The sequence below is a fragment of the Fusarium proliferatum genome (genome assembly GCF_900067095.1).
Source record: "Fusarium proliferatum ET1 genome assembly, contig: FPRO_scaffold001, whole genome shotgun sequence".
Lineage (NCBI taxonomy): Eukaryota > Fungi > Ascomycota > Sordariomycetes > Hypocreales > Nectriaceae > Fusarium > Fusarium proliferatum.
In genome coordinates, this window is record NW_022194790.1 from 2,802,373 (window position 1) to 2,823,174 (window position 20,802).

General features: G+C 49.9%; 8 protein-coding genes across 8 annotated transcripts; 4 read left to right on the forward strand and 4 right to left on the reverse strand.

Moving 5' to 3' along the window:
• Positions 1–2,342: 2,342 nt before the first annotated feature.
• Positions 2,343–3,301, forward strand: FPRO_01169 (uncharacterized protein; the record flags this gene model as incomplete). The annotated part of the gene is made up of 3 exons (XM_031234449.1): positions 2,343–2,390; positions 2,487–3,086; positions 3,149–3,301. The coding sequence occupies 3 exons, from the start codon at positions 2,343–2,345 to the stop codon at positions 3,299–3,301; spliced, it is 801 nt and encodes a 266-aa protein (XP_031075303.1).
• A 346-nt stretch (positions 3,302–3,647) lies between these two features.
• FPRO_01168 (uncharacterized protein) lies at positions 3,648–4,664 on the forward strand (the record flags this gene model as incomplete). Its single annotated transcript, XM_031234460.1, has 4 exons — positions 3,648–4,001; positions 4,065–4,075; positions 4,124–4,209; positions 4,267–4,664. The coding sequence occupies 4 exons, from the start codon at positions 3,648–3,650 to the stop codon at positions 4,662–4,664; spliced, it is 849 nt and encodes a 282-aa protein (XP_031075304.1).
• Positions 4,665–4,737: 73 nt separating this feature from the next.
• Positions 4,738–5,133, reverse strand: FPRO_01167 (uncharacterized protein; the record flags this gene model as incomplete). The annotated part of the gene is made up of 3 exons (XM_031234471.1): positions 4,738–4,763; positions 4,814–4,927; positions 5,022–5,133. 3 exons carry the CDS (start codon positions 5,131–5,133, stop codon positions 4,738–4,740), a joined length of 252 nt encoding a protein of 83 aa, XP_031075305.1.
• Positions 5,134–5,635: 502 nt separating this feature from the next.
• Positions 5,636–7,144, forward strand: FPRO_01166 (uncharacterized protein; the record flags this gene model as incomplete). The annotated part of the gene is made up of 2 exons (XM_031234483.1): positions 5,636–6,015; positions 6,064–7,144. The coding sequence occupies 2 exons, from the start codon at positions 5,636–5,638 to the stop codon at positions 7,142–7,144; spliced, it is 1,461 nt and encodes a 486-aa protein (XP_031075306.1).
• A 516-nt stretch (positions 7,145–7,660) lies between these two features.
• FPRO_01165 (related to NAD-dependent histone deacetylases) lies at positions 7,661–9,538 on the reverse strand (the record flags this gene model as incomplete). Its single annotated transcript, XM_031234494.1, has 1 exon — positions 7,661–9,538. One exon carries the CDS (start codon positions 9,536–9,538, stop codon positions 7,661–7,663), a length of 1,878 nt encoding a protein of 625 aa, XP_031075307.1.
• Positions 9,539–12,147: 2,609 nt separating this feature from the next.
• Positions 12,148–13,833, reverse strand: FPRO_01164 (uncharacterized protein; the record flags this gene model as incomplete). The annotated part of the gene is made up of 1 exon (XM_031234505.1): positions 12,148–13,833. One exon carries the CDS (start codon positions 13,831–13,833, stop codon positions 12,148–12,150), a length of 1,686 nt encoding a protein of 561 aa, XP_031075308.1.
• Positions 13,834–14,161: 328 nt separating this feature from the next.
• FPRO_01163 (uncharacterized protein) lies at positions 14,162–14,767 on the forward strand (the record flags this gene model as incomplete). Its single annotated transcript, XM_031234516.1, has 1 exon — positions 14,162–14,767. One exon carries the CDS (start codon positions 14,162–14,164, stop codon positions 14,765–14,767), a length of 606 nt encoding a protein of 201 aa, XP_031075309.1.
• A 653-nt stretch (positions 14,768–15,420) lies between these two features.
• FPRO_01162 (uncharacterized protein) lies at positions 15,421–16,647 on the reverse strand (the record flags this gene model as incomplete). Its single annotated transcript, XM_031234527.1, has 1 exon — positions 15,421–16,647. The coding sequence occupies one exon, from the start codon at positions 16,645–16,647 to the stop codon at positions 15,421–15,423; it is 1,227 nt and encodes a 408-aa protein (XP_031075310.1).
• Positions 16,648–20,802: the final 4,155 nt, after the last annotated feature.

A 20,802-nucleotide genomic window follows, 5' to 3' on the forward strand; every position in this document is an offset into this window, starting at 1 on the left:
GAGAATCGCACCGGATGCTGCTCTGCTTGGCTGGGCATTGCAGCGTATTGTAGGTACACAGCACAGCCATCTTACAAACTGCATGTCAGCCGAGCATCGCCAGCAGATCAGCACAGCACTAGGGCCAGGTCCCAGGTTGGCCCTCCCCCCGGAGTTCAGGGACTTGATTGACACCAACAATTGCCAAGACTGGAAGGGTTAAACGCTTACCGTCATCGGCTCCATCGTCCAACAACGATCCTATTGGCATGGCACAACAACAGCTCACACACCAGGAATCGCAACAAGCAAGATCCGGGCCGCTGATAATCTCCAATACGACACACTGTGTTCAGATAGCGATGCTGGCGGCACGATACAGTAAGTAGATCACCTGAATCAAGGCCTGCAGCAGACGGACGGTATCCTGATCGACACCTCACCAACCAAGGCAGACTCCCAGAAGAGATGACAATCATGTCTGCAGTTAACCCGGCGCGGCATCTGTCCCGAATTTGGCAACGTTGCGGCACCCCGTTCCGTTTCTGTTCCAAGATAACGTGCCTGATCCTGTTTGGGATGGTGAAAGTTAGATGTTGGAGGTTTGATGGTCTGGTCCCTATGACGACTTGGTCAAGGTTCCCTGATTCAGGTCCAATCCCGCCAAGACTCTGTTCAAGGGCTCATTGACTCCAAGTTGGTGGTCGCTAACGTCATGTCTTGATGTCAGGACTGATTTTGACTATCTCTTTAATTGGCCGTCTCCCCATACGTGCAGACAACACTTTTTGGTGGTGATACTCTCTGATTGCAACAGTGGTAAAGTGGTCCAGAGCCAATGTCCGGGATATCCGAAGGTGGATCGATCCTCAGAACATGCCTTCTCCCTTGAGAGGACCCGAAACGCCGATCCGGCCTTCAATCGGTGTTGCCAGTGACCCACTAACACCCGGCCGATTTCAAGTCCCGGGCTTTCATTGCACCCGACGCCGATAGTGACATGGTTCAATTGTAATTGGGCAGACTAACATCTTTAGACTTTTTCTCAGCTTTACTGTTATGGCATTCTTTTCGAAGAGACGGGTTAGATTCTAATGTAAAAATTGTTCCCATGACTCAGGCGAGACAACACCATATAGCTTGCTTATGTCATTGCAGTCAACACCCAACATGCATACCTACCTAGGTACCTCAGGAGAGGCCAGAAAGTTTAGGCGCTTATTCCTAAGAGACAGAAATATTTAGCCAAGTTAGCCTAGACTTGTATGACTCTTTGGTGGGTTTGTTTTTGGAATTCTCTTCCAAGTCCTAGACTTTCTTGCTTCCTGGGGTTTACCTAGGTACTTATTTATTTATCACGAAGTGCCTCCTAAAGACTCGACTGAGCACTCACGAAGTCATTTATGGGATCAAGTTTGAACATGATGATAAACTAACCTCAAAGTACCTACCTTACCTTATGCTGCTTCAGAAGGCATGCCTCTCCCCTCATGTTTTCCCGTGTAACACGGTAACTTATGTCAATTTGGCTGGAATCTGTTGCTACCCGAAACATGTTTCAATGTTCTGAAGACCAGACCAGACTAGGGTGACGCTTACCAGCATACAGACGACGGTTAATGGAGTGTTTTAGTAGTTTGTCTATTGCGGATTTCCTTCTGATTGAACACCTGATCCTATATCCTTGGCTCACCATCCCATGGAGACCAAACAACATGCACAAACGGCCTTGATATCTTGCAATCGGTTACACATTTATTCTCTCCTATCTAGGTAATCTGTCCAACTCGGCCTGACCATGTGTATTCAAGAAAGGCTTCGACGCCTCATGCAGGCTCGCTAGCCCACCTGGTATTGATTGGTGTCTTCCTTGAGTAGGGCATGTTCTCTAGACCTCAGGAAAAGTCCTTTTCAACACGCATATTCTGTTCCATTTCGTTTAGTTACCTAGTACCAGTTAAGGTGTTTACCGAACGGCACAGACGGGAGCTGCTGGTTCATTCTCCGAGTGACACTGGCCACTGCGTATCCGCACCTGCCTACGGTTGTCAGTGAATCTTGGTAACTTCCAAACGATTCATCGCACTTGCACTCCAAACAGTCTCGATCAACAATGGCACGTGCTAGTCTGGCCATGGCACTCACGAGGCTCGTTTAGAGCTTGTCTTTCTTGTTGCTTCCTCGCCCGAATCCGTTACCACGCATCACCCCATTCACTCTCATTTTTGGAACCTGGATTGCCATGTTACAATTTTGGAGCCTTTCAAACATCCAAATCGCCCGAATGTTTTTGTAAAGTTGATGCATATTCTGCACTCTCTGTCCTTGGAGCTCTGTTAGTCTTCATAGTATCAAGTCTCATCATGACTGCCTTCTTTGTCGACTGGGATCTCTGGCAAGAGATGACTTTCGTACGTACATCTACCTATCCATGGATAATTTGACTTCATAGTCTTCTTCAGGGACACCTGCAAAGTATCGTTTCAAAGACTAACTGTAAGTCGTAGGTTCTTGGGTGCTGCATCGTTCTTGTTTTCGCCATGGGACTTGTGAAACTATGGTGGTCTAACCGAGCCATACGCCGTCTTGAGATTATCGACGAGGAGAAGCGCGCACGAATCTCCCTCATGTCGCGTTGCGGTATCGAAAACATGCGACCTCCCGAGATTCCTTTCGGTGTTCGTGCTATCCTGAGCGGCGTCGAGGTGGAGGGTATCTGGATCTCAAGGCCCAATTCGCCTGGGCCATGCCAGCTCACACCAGTAGCAACTCAAGTTGGTCGCCGCATTAGAATATCCAAAGGAAAGGGGAAAATGATAGACATGGGCTCATCAGAATGTCTATCAGACACACTCGACTCCGAAACTTCGCCAAGTTACCCAACATCTACAAAGACAAAGACATCTCAGCAAGATGGCATTGCTTCAATAGAGGTCATCCAGTGCCAACAAGAACATGTCAGCTCAGCTAGTTCAATGACGAAAACTCAAATTGACTCGATTGTCCGACGCAATTCACAGATAAACTGCAACCGCACCGGTTCTAGATCACCTAGCAGTTGCAACGATGACTTCATTACGCCAGAACAAACACCACCGGGATCTACCGTAAGCCAGACAGAAGCTTTCGAGAAGGGGAAAGGACACTCGGTATCAGACACCATCTTCAGTATAGAGCAGCTGAATGCCTTGCCACACGTGAGAAAGCCATCGACGGGAAGCATGGCAATGCCAAGCGGGCACCCCAGGGTCCTCAGATCAGAGAAAAGGCGATTAATATCGGAATCGTCAAGCAGTTAGCAAATCATCACGAATTCTTGTAAGTGCCCAATTGCTTTGATTGTCATTGAGGTGCTATCCAGTTGCATTAAATCTGTCGGGGCTCCGCCGTAAATCCGTCGGCTCGTTCCCGCGGGATCTAGGGTCTTGGAACGACATCGGTAGCCAGATCTAGTGCCATCACATCATTGAACTCTGGAGAACCAGTGCCCCAAGATCTAAAAGCGCGGGGAAGATCATTGGGTAATTGTATAAAAGGCTTCCAAAATATCTCCGGCACCTATTGATTCCTTTACTCCCTTAGAATTAGCTTCTTGTCTCATTGAAGATACTTGAATACCAACGACACATTGTCCAGACACTTCGAGCTGTTCAAGAGTAACACCAAAAATGGCATCTCAGACTATTCATGATATTGCAACGAAAGGCTTTGATGACGCTCAGTCTTATGACGCACACCGGCCCTCTTACCCCCCTGCTGCTGTCGCCAGTCTTCTGGGGCGTCTCGGTCTCGAGGGTCAATCTGGACACCATATCCTAGACCTGGCAGCTGGCACTGGCAAGTTCACTGAGCTTCTGTCTGCCAGGCCGGAAGGGTACAAAATTATTGCCGTAGAGCCGCTGGACTCGATGAGAAACACTCTTGTTGCCAAGAAACTCTCCAGAGTGGACGTTCGGGCAGGTACGGCAGCTGAAATGAAGGACGTGGGAGACGGATGGGCAGACGGCTGCATTGTGGCTCAGGTAAGCTAGATGCCTTGTCTGGAGAGAGCACTAGTCAGCTAGAAATCAGACTGACATTTGAAGGCATTTCACTGGTGAGTCGCTCCTCAAAGGACTAACAAGAGGCCCTAACCAGGTCCAAGGTTTGCCAGAGAGGAGTCCCTTAAGGAGATACATCGGGTGCTCAAACCTGGGGCCAAACTGGGGTTGATCTGGAATGCCGAAGAATGTAATTACATCTCAGTTGCCTTTCGCCGCTTCCGGAGTGACTGATAACAGACCCAAGATAATCGCCCCGAGAGCTGGCCAGCCTCTACAAAGTGGGAGCAGGAGCTCAGCGAGCTCAACTTCAACGAAAAGGCGGACAACGAGCCTCGGTTCCGACACTTGCTGTGGACGAAAGTCTTCGAACGTCAAGCCGAGGCAGAGAAGCCATTCTTTTCCACGCCCATCGAGACCGAAAAAATCGCATGGTCGATTTGGTTGACCCCTGATGCTTTGTGGAATAGATTCGATACACTTAGCTGGAACAAGCTTCGGCAAGGGGAGGAGCGTCGACTGTTTAGAGAGAAGTTTGACAAGATCATCAAGGAGGGCGATGCCACATTCAATGAGAACGGTGAGGTTGAGCTTCATGGGTGCACTTTCTTTGTCTGGACGTCACGTTTGGATGGCCCAGAGTGAAGAGGATGTAGAGATTAGTTTCATCATAAATCTACATGTAGAGACCGAGCCGTCTTTCATTGTTCAGGACCCATCATGAGTCTGCCGAAATATACATGACTTTCAGCGTCGATTAGCAAGATTTCTGCCCATAACAAAGCGACACTCACCATTGTTTCCTCTCACAAAGGCGTCACCGTATTCCCTACGCTTCTGGCCGTTGACATACTCGGCTGTCTTTTCCAGGGCAATGTTCATGTAGCCATCCACAGATTGAAGTTCGCCTATGAGTATTAGCTCCATCCTATCTGCTGTATCGTCGCACATGAGGCGCTCAGCTGCATCGTCAAATCGATGGGTGAAGAGGTAAAGACTCACCCTTGTAGACAACGCCAGAGTTGAGCTTAACAGTAACAGGGTTGCCGATGATGTCACTGAGGAAGCTTGAAGGGTCTTTTCCCTCACCCTGAGAATTAGCGCCGTTCTCCATTGTGAAGACTTGGGGTGGTGTTTGGAGGTTGGCGGTTTGAGAGGTTCAGGGTGTCGTTGGTGGTTTATGATAATAGATCTTGGATAGAGCTTGTGGAGTTGTCTGGGTCTAGCCTGAAAGATTGATGCCTTGTCGTGGCTGTTAAGGCTGGAGTCTTTTCGCACTGTGGGGCATCACACCTGCTGTGAAGCCGCCTAACGTCCCGTTACAGCGGCACGTAGCGGGGGTATTTTTAGCGGGCCAGGTCTCTATTTCTTGCCCAGGCAACCTCCAACCCACCACCTCCAGGCGCGTAAAGTGTGAAGTGCGATTCGAGCCTTTCAAAGAAGGACCCGTCCAACCTCCAGCTTCATTGTTCTTGATTACTTTTAGACCCAACCGATTGTTCTGTATCGCTTTGTGCGCGCGCCTGTCGCTTTATTACTCTACAAAACTGAGCGAACAATCGACGCTTTGCTATCATCACAACTTAGTGCAAGCTAATCGAAGGCTCTTGGCCAATATGAAGAAACTCCCCTTTAAGCCCACCGCGCTGCGCAGGGCAGCGCCAAAACCAAAACCGACACAATCCGAGGATTCTAAGGACAGTGACGACGATGGCCTCTCTCTGTTCCGCCGTTCAAAGGAGATGGCGCCTATCATGGCAGCTGAACAGCAAAGGCGTTGGAAGAGACATAAAGAAGCTGAGCAGGAAGCTGAGCGCAAACGACTTGAGGCCATTGGGGAGAAGCGGCCGCGAGAAGACTCCCCAGATAGCGATGGGCCCACCAACAAGGACTCTGGCCCCGAGGTCAGCGACGGTCTACATTCCTTGCCTGCACGGGTAGAGGGGACTCCTGTTACCGATCAGCCGCTGACACACGACGGAGTTGATCGCACCAGGTATGCTTGCTAACCAGATCGCCTAACATCGTGTTCTGATTCGTTTAGTGAACTTGTCACTCCTCCTCCCTCAAAAAGATCAAGGCTTGACTCAAGCTCGGCCCAGAAGCCTATACTTAGTTCGCAACTCGACATGGACGAAGACCCTTTCCCAGACGCATCGCCAACTCGAAGATTGGGACCGATTCATAATCCCCCTACTCCAAGTCGAAACCTGAAGACAGAAGGTTTCAAACCACATGCCAAACCAAACACAGATCCCGTAACGATTGACTCGGATTCGGAATCCGATTCAGGACCTCCCCAGCCCAAGACCGACCTATCATCGAAGCCGGGAAGTAGCAGTATCGAACTTGCGGAGCGGACCTCTAAGCCTTCTAAGGAACCAAGCCCACCACCAGTGGAGGAGGATGAGTTTGCAGAGTACATTCGCAAAGCCGAAGAGAAACGCGCCCGCCAACAGGCCCTTCAGGCTAACAAGTCTGAGGAGCAGTCCAAGGACGCCTTCAACATTTTTATTACCAGCACGATTCCTCATACTGTGCCCCTGCAAGTGAGGTTTTCATTTAACAAACCTCTTCGCATAGTTCGAGATGCGTGGGTCAATCACCAAATAAGGAAGGGTGTTGCCATACAAGCAGACGATGTGACTCTCACCTGGAACAGCAAGAAAGTATACAACACTTCCACCCTGGTTGGCCTGGGCATTCGTCCAATCGGCAATGGGCGTGCTGTGAGCGACGGTCAAGGGTCCGCGGGCTTCAGAGAGAACATGTCTTCGATAAACGTGCAAGCCTGGAACCCGGAACTCTTCGAGAAGATGGAGCAGGAGCAGGAACTCCAGCGGAAGCGTGACGCTGGTGAAATTTCTGGTGAGGAAGAGGAGAAGCCGGCCGAGAGAATTAGGTTCGTGATCATGCTCAAAGGACGGGATGTTGAACCGCTAGCTTGCAAGATTCTCCCCGAGACAACTGTGGAAACGCTCATCTCCTACTTCCGCCAACAGCGTAATGTTGGTTCAGATAAGCAGGTATCTCTTTGGTGGGATGGTGAGCGGCTCGAGGAGCACGTGGAGATGCAGGATGCCGAGATCGAGGCCCAAGACACAATCGAAGTGCATGTTGATTAAAGCGAGCTCAGTCGTAGCGCGATTTCTTGGCATGACAGGTGGAAGCGGACGACGGCGCTGAAGGATATGACATGATACCCAGGGAAACCCCTCTTGAGAATTAGCTCTGATGATTTTACCATGCAATTCACGTTACTCATTCATTGCTCATTTGTTACACTTCGATAATCAGATTAATATTCGAATCTGGCGCATCTCTTGCCGCCTCTATGTAATTGACCTTGGCTGTCCAGCTGCAAGGCTCTTCCCTATAACGCCTCTATTCAACCAAGACGAACCGGGCACCCGCGGCCTCGGTTTTAACAAAACCCTGGTCCCAAATAATGCAAATCTGCCCTTGGATAGTAGTATACATCATTCGCTGCCTGTGTTGTTGGTCCCAGCGACCGCAGCTTGATTTCTAGTATCTGGTATCAGCCAACCCCATACTCCATGAATGCTAAAGAATACAGATAATAACATAGGCTATCTGCAGGTTTCCTGTTCCCTCTAAGAACTGTCGCGCTGATTCTGCTCTTAATCGATCAGATGTCGGGTATTGTTAGGGTACGATCGTGGAGAAATAGTACCATTCATTTTTGTGGTTCGAGTTGAAGGATAACCAGCTCCCCGTTGGCGGACCTTCTCGTCCAGATCCTTAGTGTCAGTCAAGATCTCTTTATGCGGTGAAGTCGTGGGACGTTGAGAGGGCAAAGGGTGGCGATTTTTCCCTCTGCCAGTTACGTTCCGCTTCGTCTGAGGATCTGACGCAGATCCGCCGGCCTTCTCTTGGCCGATGATATTTTTAGTTGCCTTGAAACTTTTAAGTTGCGCCTCCTTATATCCACCTGGGGCCTTCCTCTTGCGCCCGTTTTGTTTAGAGGGCCCGCGTTGTTTCGAGAGTTGTACAGGTTGCTCTGTGGTAACCTTGCCATCGAAAGATATCGTGGTCTGCATCGTCTTCGTCGGGTTTTTGATCGCTAATATCTTCGGGCTTGCATGGGGAGTTGGTATGCCCTGCACCTGCTTGACCTGTTTTGATTTGGCTGCGCATTGGTCTTCAGAATGAGGATACGTGGAGACAGAGTTGACCGGAATTTCAACAGAGAAATTAAGGTGTTTGCGATCCTCTTGGCTCTTGGAGAAGGCTTCCTCAGACACCTCATAATCCTGCCCAAGGGTGATATTCCAGGGAGGGAGTGCTGCAGATCGAGCCACATCATCGCACTTTGACCGTACTACGATGTCCCAACAATTTTTCAGGTCGGCGCCTTTGGGTTCGTCGTCCACATTGATCCAAATGGCAGTACCATTCTTTCGTCCTCGTGTGACCTGGCACATCTCCCTTACTAGTCTGCGAGTTCCAGGAACCTTTAGTGTCGTTCCAACCACCAATACAGCATCAGGGCGGGCCTTCAGATCAGCGCTTGAAACATTCCCGATGGCATCCTCGTCTGGGTTGTACTCATTATAGAGCACAAATCGTGGTCGTAGTCTGCCGATGCCATGGCTTCGTTTACCAGCATGTGTGGTCCGAACTTCGTCGAGAGTTTTACATGTTGGACAAAGTGGAGCCTCTGGGCCGTCAAAAACCTCGCCGTCGAATTCCTGGATATTGTTGCATTTGGTGCAGACCATTTTCTGGAGACCGCCGTGCAGCTGGATTGTAACAGGCCAGGGGCCTTTGGGGTTAAGAGGAACCTCCGTGGCCAGAGGCTTTAGTTGAGTATCAAGGCAGTCGATGTTTTGCGAATAGAGGCGTAATAAGCGACCTTCTTGAGCCAGGGATGCTAATAGTTCGTGAAATGGTGTAGGTTTTGCAGCTTTCGTCATTGTGGCCATTTCTCTAACCATTGCATGAAAAGACTGGGTTGTGGAATCGTGTTTGTAAACTGAAGCATCGAATAGATGTTTACCAGAGCCCTTGAGGTTATGCTGAGTTTTGACGGTCGCAAATAAGCCAGTGGATGAGCGGAAATCTGGAATTCCTGCTGAAACTGAAATTCCTGCACCAGCAATGACAACAATCTTCTTTTTCTTGCGCAATGTGTCAATGAGTCTTTTCAACTGGCCACGATCTTCGGCCGTGAGTTCATCTTCGGGCTTCATCAGATCTAGGTACTCGGTAGTACGTTCTTTCGGGGGAGATATACGACGCTTTTTGGCTGGCGGGGGACCTGAAGTGGAATCATCGAGTGGTTTGGCGACAATTTCATCTTCAGATGGAAGGTCACACGTCTTGTCTGGAGAGTGCGGGCCCGATGCAGTCGTTGATGGAGACGGATAGCGCTTCGTGGGGTCGGGCATGTCAGGTGACGAAGGCAATGATGGTGTTCTGGAGAGGTTGGAGAGTGGCGACGAGAGCGTTGAGTTTTCTCCGTCAGGGACGAAGGATAGAGGGCTCGAGGGACTCATTTTGCTCCTCTTGAGGTGTGTATCGTGCGAGGAGCACCTCCAGATGAAGGGTGGAGTTTTCCGGGAGGAACGGCGGGAAAGGCGTGTGCTTGCTCCAATTCTACCTCATCGCGCAAAAGATAGAAAAGAGAAGTAGCCGGTTGCTTGTCTTTGCCCGTAGTCGAGTCAGGATGAAAGAGCGCAGGGAAGATGCAGATGTAAGTCCAAATGGAAGCAGTCGATACTCAGTTTCTGATTAAGAAAAGAAACGTAGCTGGTTCGGGTGTAAAGAGCCAAAGCGAGAGAAAATGCTCAATGTGAGTATGATTTGAGTACCTAGGTTTGAGTTGAAGGAGGCAAAACAGAACAAGGCAAATCAAAAGCAAACCAAAGCCTAAACCGGGGGAAATGACGGAAGGGTTGTAGTTGCAGAATGCACCTCATACCCAGAAGGCGGGTTTCGGGGGGGAAGGGAGTACCGCCTTAGCGTGTAGCAGCGTCTGCAATGCCCTTGTCTCTTAGTTTCTGCTACAGATGCAGGAGGAGCAACACGACACTGAGTACTGCACCTACTCCCGTCCTGTTTCTACCTTATGCCAGGGCCCTCGAGTCTTGACTAGCGCTTAAGCCACAGCCACCACTAATATCAGAAGTGTGTAGGTGAAAAGTGCGCACCCGCACAGCCAGATTGGATGACGGACGGAGCGTGGCAGGTGATCCTGGTTTTTGATCAAGAGAAACTTTGGAGAAGCCGGCCGGGCTTTATTAACCTCAATCAAGGTGGGTCAAGTATATAGGAACTTGTGGTGTGTTCGAGGTTGCTTTGTTGATATTTACTCAACTGAACAGTCAAGAGCAGCTATTTATGTATGTATGTATGTATGTATGTTCATGGGTTTGAAGAGCGGTGACATCAGCTCAGGCTGTGATCTTATGCTCTGCCCTGTCTTGTCTGTGGCAATGCCATTCAACGCTGACCCTTGAAAGTGCCAGCTGGTGTGTGGGTCGTGATAGGCTAGAGTATTCTGCAGGCACTCGCAACCTGCATGAAAGGCTGCGTGTGAGAGCCAATGGATAATTGCCGAGAAACGATGCTAAGGTAGTTTAGACCTCAAGAGTTCCGGGTTATTACGGTCAGGAAACATTTCCAAATACTGAGGTATTATCTGTATTCATTGAGTCTGCCAGACTTAGGCCACACACCAAAACATGCCACCACCCCTATCCTGAGATTGCCCTTACCGAGGGGCTGGTATGATGATTCACTTTATTAGCTTATTTTGGACTGCATGTAGTGAGTGTGGGAGCGAAATAATGCCCAATAAGCAGCTCCAGTTCGCCATTGGGTCAGGCAATCATTTTCTTTTTCTAGCTGGCATCCAACACATCATAACGCTGACAGTGAATTTGCTGGCATTGCTTCTCTGTGCTTATCATACACGTACGGAGTACCTCTTTAACTCGTACGCGAGTTTAATTGTTTCGGTTTTAGAGTGATTTCCGAAATCGGCTAAAGCGTTTCTCTGTATGCATGTAATTTACGCCACTGTCTGCCACTCATGTCGAAATCGACCGCCTATGTGCAATTCCGACTATTACGCAAATAGAGACTTTCTGACGAAGCTGTCTCAATCGCTGTATTCACTAATGTCTCTCACTGTATATGTATGTATGATTTACTTCTATGTGTTTCTCCATTATAACGTCTCGAATGAGTTCTTGGGGTTTTCGGTCATGGTGTGGTGTTGTCCAACGAAATACACTGAACACTCTCCGTGTAAGCCAGTCACAAGCGCGTCGGTATCTCGTACCTCGTAATCCACTTATAAAGAGGAAATTATTTTAGGCCTAAGCTGGGCTTGGAAGAGTGTATGATGAATTGTTTCGATATGGTTGTCATCAAATAACCCAGTTTGCCGAAATCACGTGTAGCTGACCAAATGAAGGGCATCATGCATCCAATACAAGCAACTAAAGCAAACAGTAAATGCATATGTTGTAGGGCATTGGTACTTCCAACGCACACCAATCAAATGAAAACGGGAGATGCCAAAACAAACTGATTGTAGGCTCCTTTGGGGCGCAAGAAGATATCAAACTTTAATATAGGATGTCGAAATAAAACTTAGCAAAACGTAGCCCAAACTCAGCAAACACATCCCAAGCTTGTGCTAATTTACCTACGTCTTTTTGTCATTTAGGATCAAGTTCCTGGGGTTTCCCTCCCCCCTAGGGTCCCCAAAGTTAGGCAGCGTTACCTAAATCCTTTTTGTGAGTTAGGATTGAGGTCCTAAGCTCCATCGTCTCCCCTCCACAATTCAATCCTCTGTCGGTTGCTAGAGGGACCGTCCACTTGGGCCCTGAGCCATGAACCCCACTAACCTCCACAAGTGGGGATGGCACGTTTCCGTGCAGAAGTGTGTACTAGGCGCGATAAGCGCCGTATCCTTGTTTTAACTTGGCGCGTATAAATCGACGACCTCGTTACCTAAGGAAGATATAGATCTTATATCACGAAGTGACACGACACGGCATTCCACATCAATGCCAAATCTTATAAGCAGAGATTTGGTTCAGTGTCAAATAAGCAAAAACAATATAGTACATTAAAACGTACAACTCATCTCGTCTTAGTTAGATCCCTCAACAGACTCATCAGGTCGAGGCAATCGTGCAGCTCGGACGGGAGTACCAGCCACATCGATCGTCTTTTTCTCCCGCTCACTCCTTGTTCGGTTAATCAGCTCCATGCCGAAAATACCGCTCAAAATACCGCTCAAATGCGATGCGATGTCAATCTTCAACTTGACCGTCTTACCAAAGGCAGCAAGTTGAGGAACGCATATGAGCGCCAGGAAAATGATACCCGGCACACCGTCTTGTGGCAGTCCAAAGAATCTGTAGCCATCCAGACGATGCTCCCAGAAGTATGCGGCGCAAACACCCAGCGTTGCTGCTGAGGCGCCCAGAGTTGTAACGCCTAGCATGCCACGCATAGCATATGTAGCCACACTGCCCACAAAGCCGATCGCACCGCAGCCCACATAGAGGGTAAGTAAATTGGCTCGGCCAATATCCTCATGTAGTGCGGATCCAACAAGAAAGAGGGGAACCATGTTCATGAGCAGGTGGCTAAAATACTGGTGAGAGAAGGGCGCAGTGAACATGGAAACTGGCTTGACAGCACCGACAGCGATGATCATGTAGCGGTTGAGTAACCTCCACAGAGGAGGGGCCTTCCATGCTGCCCAGACAAGCACATTGACAGCAACAATGGCCCCCAGCGTCGCATGAGCAGTAGAGATATCGGGAAAGACACGGTACCGGGGAGCAGGCTCTTCATAAACAGTGCTTACAGCAGCTAGGAAGCCAATGACGAGAGCGACGAGAGTAGCGGAGGGAAGAACCCGCTCCCAGGTCTTGAGTTCTACCGGAGCTTCTAGATCAGACTGTGCCTTCTTATAGTACTCAGCAATCTTGGGGTTAGCGATCTGTCTCTCTGCTTTGTGGTCGAGATTAGCCAGAGTGCCAGAATTTATCTCCCCTTTCGCCTCGGCTGCCTTTCGTGCTTCTGCCTCGAGGGCTTCCTTCGCCTTCCGCTTAGCGACATTCTGAGCTCGGAGTTCGTCAAGTTTGCTGTGACCATAGACGGGGTCTGGTTTATAAACTGGAGCGGATGGCTCTGCGGGTTCACGTTCGGCCTCGTCCTTGTTCTTCTTGGAAGCTTGCTTCGGCTTCTTGGCTGCTTCCTTCTCCGCCTCAAGCTGTGCAAGCTCATCCTCAGCTCGGAGACCCGCGTTCAGCACTTCATCAACCTTGACTGACTTCCGTAGGTACTCGAGACCCTTGGTAATCTGACCCTTGGTATATGAAGATGTATGGACCGAAAAGGCTGGATCGTCGAGAGTGCCAGCAACCCGACGTCCGTGGAGGATTCGCAGCAATTGATTTGCTCGTTTCGGATTGATGCCCCTTCCGAACGCTTTCACAACCTCTTCATCGGTTAGGTCCTTGCTTCTGAATTGAAGGCCGACCTGGTCTCGGTAGTCTTTCGGCAAGTCCTCATAGTTTCGGATCGTCTTATCGAAGAATATCGTTCGTCGGGTCTCGTATGAGTTATTGTTGTTCCTAAAAATGGTACTTCGACAACTGGAGGACGACGGTAGAAGGCCGCTTCGATTCCTTGACGCGCGGCTTGAAATCCATCGGGTTGGCGCAAACGGCTGGGCCGCAGAAGCTGATGCCTTTGATACTGCTCGTTGGAGAGCAGACCTCAGCAGCACCCTCGAGGAATGGGGGCAGGCGAATAGACTCATCGTGAAGGAATGATCGAATGCGCAAGATGCGCCCTAGAGAGCCACTGGCTCGAATAAAACCACAGCAGCCACGGCGAGGGGAACAGACGATGGATTGATGGTGTCTCTTAGCGCATGAATTAATCTTGGACGCATGAGGCCGATAATTTTGGTCACAGCATGTCAAGGATCATCAACTTTGAGGTACGTACCGCCACTACGCAGCACGTTTAGCAGCCTGGACCCCACCATTACATTCAACTGCCCCGCGGTCTTCTCCAAGCTCCCTATTACACCTCATACCCATCCCCAACTGCACCTCTTCACGCGGCTCTCGTCATATTTGATCATGTCTTCCACGTCCACATCCGCCGACACCACACCAATCGCCCCCGCACGGTTCGCCGCCGCCCTCAAGGACCTCTCGGTGGGCATGTTACACCTCAAAGTCCTTGAAATCCGCAATTCGATCGCCCATCTACAGTACTCCAACGACCAGCTCAAGCCATTTGCAGATGGCACAGAGACCACACCGTCCGGTGAATCCTCGGGACCCGACCAGGACTGCATCGATGCTATTCGCGAGAACGAGCAAGTCATTGATCGCATGGCTGAGCGCATAGCTCTGATCCGTGCAGAGGTGGAAGAGCGTGGACTCAGCTGGACGGAATTCCAAAACCGAGATGAGACAACTAGTAAGAACGATGAAGACGCGGCTGCTGTCAATGGAGATACTCAAGCTAGTACTGCGGTATCTGACACCGAGAATCGTCACAATGCATGGAACGATGGGACTTTTCAAACGGGGACAATTCGAAACGGCGAGGTACAGGTCGATCGTCAGGCCGGTCGACCAGAGGGTGGAAGTTTGAGCGACGAGCAGCTTCGCAGGGCACTAGAGGAGCGAATGCGAGACCTAGGTACAGACGATGATGAAGGGGGCATGCACCTTTGAGATTGGGAGGCGAGAGAAGCGTGAGGGAAAAACTACAGACAGCATAGCCGGCGTTTGAGAGATGGAAGGAATGACGCCATGATACCCGATGCCTACAACACCGATGTGCATAATCGTTCAATCATACAGAATAGTCAAGATCGGTTCGGCCTTCACTAGGTCATAGTTCACAGACAAGGGAGGACGGGGGGTTTTTTTTAAACCAATTTTGCTATTTTTCGATCTCAGCTGGTGTCTTGCTGAGGTCTTCTGCTTTCAAGGCTGCATAGTGAAGCCGCAGTGTTATTTATAACGTCATTCGACAGTTTGAAAGCACACATCGCCGGCCTTTTGGTGCTTCAAAAACCAAGACAAAGAAAAGATGAATCATGTAACCTGCTCCAACGCCCAAGTGCTATGCCGCCCAATGCTAAACCAAAACCGGTCCCATATAAATGCTTATAAAACGATAGAAACATGAGCTGAAACAATGTACCGGAGAAGACGGTGGGGATAACGATGCTAAAAGAGATCAAGACATGTGAGACAGGGAAGAGACAAGACTGCAATGAGTTATGTGGCAGGGTGAAACGGTCTTGAGGAAGTAATGAGGACGTGGGGGTTGCCGTATCTTATGCGCTGTGGCTCGAGGGTTTGTTTCACGCAAATCCGACTCAGTCAGTGTCATCACCAACAGGGGAGGCAGCACCTGAAAGCCTCTTGGATCGAGTGGACTTTTGTCGCTTGGATCGCTTTGAGGACATTCGGGTGGCAGTCGCGGACCTTGTGCTCATGATGGTCTCAAGCTTTGGTCGTTGTGCGGCATGTCCCGCACTCGAGGGTGTTCGGCGGGTTCCCAGGTTCATGGCACTTTGCGAGAAGGGAATGGGCGTGTCGGAATCTGAGTCATCAGAAGAATCGTATCCTGGCGGTGCGGCAACCGGTCGCAGGCGTGTCTTTCGCTTGGCAAAGCTACTGTCGAGCGAGTCGTCTGATGTGTCGAATGAAAGGCTTCGAGTTCGGTGGACAGAGAGAGACTGGCTAGTGCAGTTGAGGAAGAGGGATTCGATGAGTTCGGTTTCGGTAGGGTTGCTGTTTTCCTTCCTCAGCTTCTCCATGACAAGCTTCTCGTGAACAAGTCGGCCAAGCTGCATATCGTCCCCAACCAATGTCCTGCCGCTCGATTTGCTCCCTGAACTTCCAGCCCGGCTAACAGGCACCTTGCCTTCCATGACCTTGGCTGGCGGCGGAGGCTGCAGCATCCATTGGTGGGCATTTCGCGAAGGAATCTTGCTGCTGACGACGGGAGGGTGGTACTCGTTGACGGGAGGATTCTTCGGAAAGTAGAAGTCGTGCCGTTGCTGTTCTGTTACCTCCTTGTCGAGTCCGAGTGTAGACTCGATTAATCGACCGGCAGAATCTCGTGCCTTTGATATGGCGTCCTTGAACTTTTGGCCGCCCCATTGACCCCATAGCTCCTCATCCTCTCGCTGATATCCATGTCGCCGGTTCCAATCGTCGGAGAGATTGTCGTCTTCCGCAACGACGGAATTGCTAGCGCCGAAGTTGATGCGGCTTCCTCCTTGATGTGTCTGCTCAGATACGCTGAATGCACTGCTCTCTCCACCCTGACTTGTGAGGCCACGCTGACTAGAATTTTTGCTGGTAGATTTCTTTTGTGGTAAAGATGGTCCCATGTTAATCTCCTCTTGCCAATAGGGGTTTGTGCTAAACGGTGAGGGATGTTGGTATACATCCGGTTGCTCGCCCACTACCTTGGCCTTCTCCTCACGCTCCCTCCGAGACTGCTCGCGAACCTTTTGTCGATGTCGAACTTGGGCGCATGGTGTGCAGGCAAGAATATAGAAGACAGCGGATTGAATTGCGACGGGAAGAGACATGTTGGTGGTCGTCGCTTTGTATACAGTGTACCAGGCATAAGAGTCGCTTCGCTCAGCCGGCTTTCAATTGGGATGATGCGTGTGAAACGACGAGCACGATTATGTGAAGAGAACAATGGACAGAGGAAGACAATTGCTACACCAAAAGACACGGAGACATAAAGCAAGGGAGCGGAGAGAAAGGGGTCCAGCCCAAGAATGAGCAGATTGATAGTCGAAACTGAAGAGGATGCCGATGCCGAAGGGTGGACAGCTGAATTGAGAAGAAAAACGAGTAGGGCTGAAAGCAAGAATTGATGAGGGTGAGGACTGCGGTGTAAATGAGACTGGACTGAACTTGACGAGATGGTGGTCGTTCTTTTTTGGGGCGAAAGAGGCGCTGCGCCTGTACTGACTAGGCCAACGCCAGCAGTGGCCAGAACGGTGCGCAAAGGGGAATAGAGCGCAACGTAGCGCAACACAATGGCCAAATGGCAAAGAATGTAGGTATGTAAAAGCAGAAACACTTCGTCCTTGCTTGAAGGTGGCCGTAAAGCTGAAACCGAAGGGGCCGGTCGTTGGAGGTTAAGTTCGTAAGAGGCGTTCCTGAGCGACCGGAGACGTTGGCTGTTTGAGGCTTATTGCTCTGGTGCTCTGCCGATCCCAGTGAGCGAGAGACAGACGGAAACTTGGCTAACGAGTCCCCCCTTGGAAAGGGCCCCTTTGGTCCTAAAAGTTGGAGGACAGGAATGTGAGAGAACCAGAATGAGAACGCAATTCTGTCAACCAGAAACAAGTGACAGCTAACGTTGGGCCTGGGGCTCTTTCCCTTTCCCTTTCCCTTTGTCTCTCTGCTTTAGGGGAGTGATGGACCAACCACCAAGGGTATCGTGGGTGATAAAGGGGCGCGAGACGACGTTTCACAGAGAGCTGCGGCGGGCACTAGACACTGTAGATAAAACGGGGTGGTCACTGGGTTTTTGTCTAGGTAGGTAGGGGTTTGCACAGGGCACACAATGGGCAGGGCAGAGATGATGGTGCGGGTTAGTAAAGAGGCTGAGATGGAAAACGGAATGGGTCGACCGTATAACGAGATAACGAGATATGAACGACCAGAGAGTATGGAGTAAGATACGGTCTGAGGGAGCCAGAGCTAGGAAGGAAGATTCCCAATCTCATATATTTGTGGGTATCGCAGGGTTTATGACGACTGCTGCTGTCGTGTCGCGGCCCGTCAGGTCAGGTCCATACGGGATCGGATAATGAGTAGGTTGGTGGGAGGACAGGACAAGAGACGAGGGTTCTTTTTAGGGGTGGCGGCGGCGGTGATGATGGGCTAAAGAGGTGCTATGGTAACCACCTCAAGTCCTAGACCGACTACATACAAACGAGGTACGATAATACGGACGGATACAGCTTCGACGACAGCTGGAAATGGCGCTGGCTGGTCGTATGCAGATGGATAGATGAGGTAGGTATCCGTAGGCAGCCTGGATTAGCTGCAGAAGGCCACAGCTGCAGCACGCTACAGTTCTTTGCGGTAAAGGTCAAGGATTTGGTCGACGATAATGGGGGGGGCAGGATGGTAATTAGAGATCCAGGGGAAATGGAAGGCAGTTAGTTGTATTGGCCGAGTCAACCGAGCCACGACGACAGCATACTACCTATACCTATTACCTATACAGCTCAACTAGCATCAGAAGAACATTGCCATCATGAACAATAAGCCCAGCGCATTGATCGGGGTGAAGCCATTTACCGTGTTGAATTTTCAGTTGTTTCTGTTTCTTTCCGTGTCAAGAAGACGAAGGGGAAAAAAAAGAGGCACACCCATCTCATCAAATACCACATGGATCACCACCGAACGTGCAGGGGGGGCAAAGACACCAGGGACCTCCAAGGCTCCAACATGTGCTCAAGTCCACCAATGATCCAGGTACCAAGAATCGAGGTCTAGGAGGTCTACCTGTCCTCCACTGCTAATCCCCCGCTTGGTCGGAGCTGGGTGGGGTGCCATGGGCATGGGCATGGATGGATCGAGCCAGCGGGTGCAGCGGCCTGGACCATCTGAGACTTCTTCAGTGCAGGGGGTTGGGCTGTTGAAATGATTGGGGAATTCAGAGAGAGGAGTTTGTTCTCGGCATCAGCATCTATGGCTTGGACGGGTAATGTCTATCGAGTTGAGGGCCGAATCGTGACACCACGTCCAGCAAACTGAGCAGGATTGCTTTACTGCAAGCCCATTCAATCAATCTCTTGCCGATGCTACCTCTGATGCCATCATTGTCTATCATAATCAGTCTATACATGCCCCAATGTAGCGTCCGGTCTCAGACGGGATCTCCCATTTGTTTGTTTGTTTTAGCTGATAACTCGAAGCAATACACGAAACTCTCGATCGTCAGCCAAGCCACCGTTGCACGATAAAAACAAACTACGCCATGTTCTAACTTTTACGCCGAGCAACGTAGCATACATAGTGTCGTACTGTAGGTTCGTAGAGCTCAACTAAATTAAATTCGTGACGTCTTTGCTTCTTGGCCGCGAAACTCACATCAGTCTCGAGGCTAGTTTTCTCTATGACTGGTCCACTCTCAGATAACAACAACTCTCCCACTTGAGACTCGGCTATCCTTGTCAATACCTACAGTGGTGTACTGCACTAAACTACTAGGTACCTAAACAGCAGATCTACTAATGTATACGACGTCTTAATCACAGTTACAAACTACCTACCTGGGTAGGTAGTTAGATCATATAACTAAACGAAATGCAATCAATTGCCTTCCTTAGGTACGTTGCCCCATCCCGCCAAGTAGGGAACGCCTGATGATTAAAAGGTCTGCCACGTAAATAACTCAAAATGTCCCAAAGTTGCCGGTTCTTCCAGCGTGTTCTCTTGTCTTTCGTCATGCATAGGTTAGTAGCAAGCTTCCTCATCCCGCAACTGCACCTCATGCCCCCGCTTCCCGCTTCCGTCTTCCGGCTCGGCCCCCTCATTCTCTTCCTCTCTCTTCGGCCCAATTCTTGCGTTTTTTTCCCTCTCCACCCGGCTTGGCATCTCCGAACACGATCATTAACAGACCTATCACGACGGGAGTCGATTCACACCCCAATTCTCTCACCACACTGAACCCCATAACATACAGGAATATGCTCGCATACAAGACATACTATCTGCTAACATACATAAGATGCAACGGCCCAGGCCTGGCGTACCCTGTAAGTCGATGCTAGTAACTAAATTAGCCCCTGGTCATTCCAATGCACATCCGATAATGCACTATGTACATAGTCTTCAGTATGCACGCTGCACGCCGCAACATATGTAATGGCCATGGGCCGCACGAAGCGGTGAACAAAATAGAGCATTCGTAAAATCAGAAAAAAGACATGTTTGTGTTGAAGGCTATCATTCTTACTGCCATTGGCTAAGGCACCTAAGCTGGACTTGATACTCCATACTCCGTACAAGCTATCGAATCTAGACTCGTTCCCTTACCTCCAACTTCTCTTGTTCAAGAAGTGCCTTGCATTCCACATTCCTCAAGTCACGAGCACTCCATACCTACTAGACATGCTGTGACTTGGGCAAGATTCAACGCATGCATACCAACTCCTTGAACCAGTTTCCCCTACCTCAACTTCCAACAAGGGATACTACCAGAGATCGCGGAGAGTTCAAGGGAACACGTGAACTTGACCCAATCTACTATAGACACCTCCCTCTTCAAGTATGCACTTCAGTCGTGGCTAATTATGCTTCATTTTGGCTTCTTATTTGGACCGACAAACTGTCGCAAACAATCGAATCGACTATCAATACACTTCCCAATTCTCTTCCAAATACTGGCCTTGCATTATTCACCAATGCAGTCATTAACCGCGGGCTTTTCTTCTTCCACGGCCAACATGAACTCTTGCTTTTTGTCCATGAATGTGAACTGTGTCCGTCGGCGTTTTCTCTCAATGGCTGCCTTTGGAATGGCCAGCCTCGCCTCGCCTCGTCGAAAATTTGACCATAAACCCTGAACTCCCCAACCGCAAACGCTTGTGCTGTCGCACTCCACCAACGTCTTGGCACGTGTTCGGACGGCAGACTGCCTCTTGATCCAAACTGTGGCAGAAATTCGTTGATGGGAAAAGAAATAGTCAAGTTACAGACAAGTGATAAGG